At 38.7% G+C, this 7,500-nt stretch overlaps 1 protein-coding gene across 1 annotated transcript in view; it reads left to right on the forward strand.

Annotated features, from left to right (window-relative positions):
* Nucleotides 1-2,647, forward strand: part of LOC122242324 (glutathione S-transferase 1) — a 3,260-nt gene extending 613 nt beyond the window's left edge. The window contains exons 2-4 of the mRNA XM_042999607.2: nt 1-19; nt 466-607; nt 2,025-2,647. The exon at nt 1-19 is cut by the window's left edge and continues 188 nt beyond it. Coding sequence (XP_042855541.2) covers nt 1-19; nt 466-607; nt 2,025-2,336 — 473 coding nt within the window. The 3' untranslated portion in view covers nt 2,337-2,647. The remainder of the gene's footprint in view (nt 20-465; nt 608-2,024) is intronic.
* Nucleotides 2,648-7,500: the final 4,853 nt, after the last annotated feature.

Raw genomic sequence — 7,500 nt, forward strand, 5'->3', positions numbered from 1 at the left:
ACTTGAAGCTGTGGGAAAGGTGCGTATGTGAGATGGTGTCTGGGTCGTGGGTCTGGTTCCTGGGTCTGATTTCTGTGTCTGATCGCTGCGTCTGATTTCTGTGTATTTGATCCGATGATTCCTACTAGAAGAACAACAACAAACATTGAATTCATGGTTGTTTCCACACCGCAGTCTTTCATGTATAAATCTTTAGGATATCGATACTGCTGTGAATCAGTTTAGGCGAAAACGATCGAGTGACCCTCCCCTTTACAAAAACAATGACCATCCGAGGAAACAGCTGTTCCAGATGTTGACATAACCCTCCCTTCCTTACCATCCAAACGAAAACTTAACCCACAGTATCTCTAACAATCTTAGCATTATCCCGTACGACATACCCTAAGATAACATTACACTAATACACTTCCCACACCAACATAACTTCCCGCAACACCAACATAACCAAAAGCCCCTCTCCAGCCGCGCCATCTGCACGTACCTGGCAGCCAAGTACGGAAAAGACGAGTCCCTCTACCCAGCCGACCCGGAGACTCGAGCTCTCGTTGACCGCCTCCTGTACTTCGACATCGGCTCCCTCTACCGCAGATACGGAGAGTGTGTGGTAGGTCTTTCTTCGTCTACTTTGTTGTCAATATTATATTTATCATCGTCATCACCGTCATGATCATTATCATTATTATTACTGTTATTGTTATCATCATTATTATTATTATTATTATTATTATCATTATTATCATCATTATTATCATTATTATTATTAATATCATTAGTATCATCATCATCATCATTCACATCAATATTATCGTTGTTATAATAATTATCTTGATTATTATTGCTATTATCAGTATTACCATTATTCGTTTATTCTTTCATCCTTCTTCGTCGTTCTTCTTCTAATTATCATTGCTGTTGCTAGTGTTATTTTATTGTTATCGTTGTCATTGGGTTACATCACTGATTGATTACTAGATAGAGAAAGACCGTTACTAGATAGAGTTACTAGATAAAGATCATTATGCATATTAGATATCAAAGCCGCCTTGTCTGAAAACCCGCCAGCTCCCACCATGACCAATCAATGCCCAGTCGCATACCTAGCCAATACCCACTAGGAAGGCATCAACGAGGGGAAACGTGCGAGGGAGGGGGGGGAGTTGCCACCAAGGCTGTATCCCCTCGGTGGCCGTTTGGGTCTGGCGAAAGGGGAATGGACTCCCGTGAGAAACCTGTATTTGTTTGTTGTTCTGTACTGTGTCTATGTCGAAAGTAACTTACGCCGTTGCACATGAATAACAAATAATATAATATAATGATAATGATAATAATAATAATAATAATAATAATAATAACAACGATAACAATAACAGTAACAATAATGATAATGACCATGACGGTGATGACGATGATAAATATAATACTGACAATAAACTAGACGAAATAATTAATAACAACATTCATTAATAACAAATAATTACGTTTATGTCGAAGGCAAGTTGCATTATTTGTACTCGTGTAATCCCGACTTTCCTCGCCCAAGAAATCGTGCTCTATAGGACCCCCGGTGTTTGATAGCTGACCCGCTCAGCAAACAAGCAAAAGACACTTGATCTATCATACTAAAAAAAAACTCCATCGGGGGAACTCGCGGCTAACCATACCGCTACAATTATAGCTATCATTATAATTGTCTTCCTCCTCATTATTCTCATCGTTGTCATTATCATGTTTCTTCCTTTTCTTTGTTTATTCTGTCGTCTCCTTTTGCTTACGTATCATCTGACTTCATAATAAACCCAGATGAATATTGACAATCACTTTCTAGTGTTTATTAGTGAAAAAATTGCTACTGTGAGACTAAGAATGTAAAAATAACTCATATCTTATCATTTTGTAATTAAAGAATAAGTGACATTCACTCAAGCACCAAACACTTAAACTGAAAGAAAACAATCGAAAACAAAAGCTTGATGATAACGAAGTACCTGACAACCCCTTTTTCCTCCCGCAACCCCCGCCAGTATCCCGTAATGTTCTACGGGCAGGAAAACCTCCAGCCGGAGAAGCTGCAGAAGCTGCACGAAGCCCTGGGCTGGCTCGACGGGTTCCTGGCCGGCCACGACTGGGCCGTCGGCAACAACATCACCGTCGCCGACTTCGTGCTGGTCGCCTCCGTGTCCACCTTCGAGGCCTGCGGCATTGACCTGAGCGAGCACAGGAACGTGTCGGCGTGGCTGGCGCGCTGCAAGGGCGGCCTGCGAGGCTATGCTGAAGCGAACACCCCCGGCGTCAACGAGGTCGCCAAGATTGCCAAGGCGAAGCTGGGCATTTAAGAGACGTGCCCGAAGCAGCTCCGTCGGACATAAAATCTTGAATCAGCTGGAATGTTGCGTTGGATTTCCGATTTAATCCAGAGTGAGAGAGATACTAGAACTTCTAGAATGGAGAGTACTGCTCGTATTTCAGAAGGAAATGTAGACCTGGTAGCTATGCACTACAAATGAAACAGAAGTAAAAATTAAAGAGTAGCCGAAATTTGTTCTCTACAAGAACCACAGGAATCTGTCGGTTTATTAAGCAAAATAAGGAGTGATCGCCACCATGTCGTTTAGTTCCCTCACACGTGCATTACCGTAACTCCACCTTGATATATTTGTTTGATTAATCCTTATAAAAAAAATCCTCTGTTAATCCTAGCATCATATCTAAACCTTCATCCTGTATTTCGTTGGGTTTAATCTTAACCAACTGATTTCCAGCTTACAGAAAATATCCAAAATCATATACAAATCAACATTCATTAAAAAGTTGTGTGAATATATATCCAGTATAGAAAGATAACAAAATTGATTATAATTTACAAGCAGTTTGAGTTAACAAACTCGAACTACAATCAGCGTCCAGCTGTTTACTCAACACAACATACAGTTACTCCTCTTCCAGTGTGAGTAATTAAACAATAGATTAGTGTAGATAAAAAGAACGGATAAATAAATAATTTTGAAAAATGAATAATAAAAACATGAACAAAATCATCTGACGAAAGATATAATTCGTGGCAGTATATTGAATCGATACTTCAAACAACGTAATTCCAAAATTCTTATGTAAAGTACACGACGAAAATAACACCCAAGTAGAATATCTAGAAGAAAACAGATGTCCAAGTTCCTACCAATACTATGATGATGATGATAATGATAATAATAACAATAATAATAATGATCAAAATAAAATCAATAATAATAATGATAATAATGATGGTAATAGTAATGATGATAATAGTAATAACAAGGATAACGATAAGGATAATGATGATAATAATAATGATAATGATAATGATAATAATAATGATAATGATTAGATAACAATAATAAAGATACGGATAATAATAATGATAAGTGATAATAATGATAGTAATAACAATAATTATTTTGATGATGGCATTCATCAGGACAATAATGATAATACGATGAACTGTGATGATAACGATAATATTAATGATGATGATAATAATAACAACAAAGATAGTAATAATGACAATAATGATAATAATAACGATAGCAATAGTATCAAAACAAAAACAATAATAATGATAATGATGATGAATAGTAAGAATAAAAGAAAATAACCACAGTTGATTAAGGAGAATAACAGCGCGCGCAAAATGGCAATGATTATCATGGCGTCCTCTCCGCCAGCTGAAAAGACGCTCTCTCGCTCTCCCTGGCAACAGACGTCAAGAAAGTGATTTTATGACGCTATTTACACCGTCATTTGTCTTTAATACGTTGATTGTTGGCTGTTACGTCTTTGTGCGTCATCTACCATCTACCGTCATTTATCATTTACTTCGTACATCAGACATCGCTTATTACTGTACATTATTACGCCACTTTTATCATATAATGTCCCATATACCGCAATGCTTCGTTGGAGAGGAAAATAAATATATATTTATGAACGAAGGCACGTAGTTTGTTTCCGAGTCGCTTGATGGAGGATTCAATCGCATTAGCTTAGCCTCCCATCCCGTTCCAAGCCGAGCAATTCCTGTTTGAATGCTGCTTGGGCAAATAACAGGCATGACGTCAAGAAATCTTTCGACATCTATAGCCTCTGTCACCTGCATATAAAAGACCGACTCGCTCTTGCTTGTATTTCTGCCGATGTCTCTGGCCATCGCGGGGGCATTGTTATTGACGGATATTTCATGATAAGGATGAATTTTACTTAGATCTTTTATGTTTAATGAGCAACAGTAATTGTAGCATGATTAGCCATGATGAAGATGCACGTATGCTATGTGTATGGATATATTCGTATATGCACACAAACACACAAACACACACACACACACACACACACACACACACACACACACACACACACACACACACACATATATATATATATATATATATATATATATATATATATATATTATATACATACATATATATACATATATACATAAATATATATAAATATATATATATATATATATATGTATATATATATGTATATATATATATATATATATATATATATATATATATATATATATATATATATATATACACACATGATTCATATTCATATCATAAACATAAACATATGTTTGGCATGCAAACAGACAAGTATGATAAATATAAACTCAGGAGAGAGAGAGAGAGAGAGAGAGAGAGAGAGAGAGAGAGAGAGAGAGAGAGAGAGAGAGAGAGAGAGAGAGAGAGAGAGAGAGAGAGAGAGAGAGAGAGAGAGAGAGCGAGCTCCCTACCTCGCCGGTCCCCTCAAGCTCCTTCTGGAAGGATTCCGCCTGTTCTCTCACCACCGAGTTCCCAGTCACTCACAGATACTTATCTATGGGAAGGAGAACCGGGAACTATGATCAGAAGCCATTTTATTGAATAAAACACGCTTAAGTGGGACATTAGACGAGGCACATTCGATGGAACCGAGAGTCACCAAGGTCACCCAATAGGGTTGAGAGCAACACCTGGTTCTCCCTCCTCATTCCGACATGCAATTGCACGCGACCAGACTCCACCGCCAGGGATGTCTGGATGTCCAGGTTTCAACCTTTTACCCTTTTTTTATATCATAGATGTACTGCAAGTTCTTTAGGTCGACTTCCAGTTTTCTTTTTGAATATCTTTATCCGGTTCTTCTAGATTTTCCGAATGAAGTGTTCGAGTTTTTGTCTTGCTGTGGCTGGCTGTTTTTAGTGGCGACGTAGCTGTTGCATGGCACGTCCTGTAGAGCAAGGACACAAGGGCCGTGTTCACATGCGAATAGATAACAGCTGTTCTAACACGCGAGGTTGAGGAATTATACGGATTACGAGGTTCGCGAGAGCAGCTGATCTGGTACCGCATCTTAAAACACATGAAATACAATGAAATTTGAGGTCGTCTTGGTTGAGTTGAGTGTAGACTCGTCGGTTTCATCAAGTTATTCGGACGATGATTTAAGTTGCGTTGATACAAACTCTAGAAAATATTTACTGGCATAAGGAAAACCTCTTAGAGAAACGCGGAACACAAAGATTTAATGTCAATACGTTCATATCGCTACAAATACCTTCAACTCTTCACTTTTACCAGTCTTCAGCCTGGGGTTCATGCTTTTGTAATCTTGAGTAATGTCTGCGGTGAGATAAGTGGGAGAGTGGGCCTTTCTTGTCGAATTTCCGTTCTTTTACCATTGCTTGACTGATCATTAGGCTTCCTCCACCATTTTTTAATGCTCATCTCCGTTTTTACTTCCTGTTGTTGATATATACTGAAAGTGTTGCTGCGATTATTTTAAACTGACGACGAACTTGGATAAATACAATACAATTCATACAATTAATACATGAAAATACTTGGATTAATACAACAACAATTGGCAATGTTACAGTAATTTTTAAGGCGACGTCATTTATTACGTGATGTGATGCGTCGGTAAGGAGTAAAAAAATTTTTTCGAATGAACGAACTTTTTGTTCCTGAGACGTTTGACGGTGGATACAATCGCATCAAAGAGTTTCAGATCCGCTTTAAACAGGAGAAAAGAGAAGGACTGACGCAGTACGCAAAGTCGTGGGCACGGGGCAGACCCGCAAGTAAGCATGACTTGCAAGTCTATGAACGCCAGATGCAAGCAATGTGTAACCTACATGGCTTTCTGCTTAGTCTTGTAGTTAAAAATTGTCAGTGGAACTATAAGTTCATACAAAATAGTTAACCTATGTTATGTCTATTATATGCTATTAAAGAAAAACATTTGAAAGTAATTGCATTTAGGATACTTTGTCTTCAATATATTTTAGGAAGTTAATATAATACTGAAGTCTCTCGTTCAGGCGTGACGGAGGTGTTCAAAAGAAAAATAACTTAAAAAAACAGGAACAGACTAATCCATAGACAGACGAAGAGGGTATTAAAATAAGGACAAGAGAGGGACAGCTTTTTCCAACCTCAAAAAGCCAATCATTCTGTAGTTTTATGTACAAGAAGGTGACCATCTCCGAGTCGAAACCTCTTTGGAGTCAAAAAGCCTCTTGTCGCTGGAGGTGGCCATGGCGTTTGCGCTGATCATGAATCTCAAATAAATGCAAATAAAGCCTGACTCATCAATCCTTGGCATTGTGTTCGTGCGATAATTGATGGGGACTTCATGTTAGGTGGAAAGCAATATTTTATCCAGTAATATTATTTTTCTTTTTTTCATCCTGGTTATGACTCGTTACAAACTTGGTATTAGATGAAGTCCATCTCGTAAAGACCCGCCATCTATTGGCTGTGCTACATGGCAAGGATACCTCGCCCTTAACCGTAAGATATGTGCCCTTGAGGATCTGCCTCCTGGATTTCGACACCAACACTGTGTATTTCCTTTATGGAAATCCTGCGGTGACTGGTTCCCTTGTGGCTCAACCGGTACGTGTAGGTTTGTTACAAAATCCTGTAGTCGGTTATCCTGCTCGTTCAAGCCTAGAATTATACAGTGAGGTTATGAATTATGAATTCTCAGATATATTTACATCAAGAATTCTCGAAAATCCGGAAACTATCGACATCAAATAAAAACACTTACACTCCTTCCATATGAACCGGCATTAAACTCTCGTGTGCTGAGGGAAAACACCCAGTACGTGAAGGACGGTGTTCCAAGCTCTAAGAAGCTCCATGAAATATTATCAAATTCTAGATCGCTCTAGGACAGCTCTAGGAGCATCTCCCTCGGCGACGTCGCCCTGATTTGCAAGATGTCCCTGCAATATCGCAATACTCTTCGTGCAGAAATAACAATACCACAACAATTACCGATAATTGTACGCTATATCAACAGATCTCTCATATCAACCAACGACGCTGAGAGGCACTGAACAAAGCAAACAACAGAACATGGCAGCTAAGTGAAGTGCTAACACGGCTGCTTCTCGCCAATAAACATTTCCGGGACGGAAGAGTATGGCAAATGTAGCGGAGAGATCATGTTAATAGATAG

Source organism: Penaeus japonicus, unplaced genomic scaffold (genome assembly GCF_977035675.1).
Source record: "Penaeus japonicus unplaced genomic scaffold, GWHDUDI00000001_assembly GWHDUDI00000010, whole genome shotgun sequence".
Taxonomy (NCBI): Eukaryota; Metazoa; Arthropoda; class Malacostraca; order Decapoda; family Penaeidae; genus Penaeus; species Penaeus japonicus.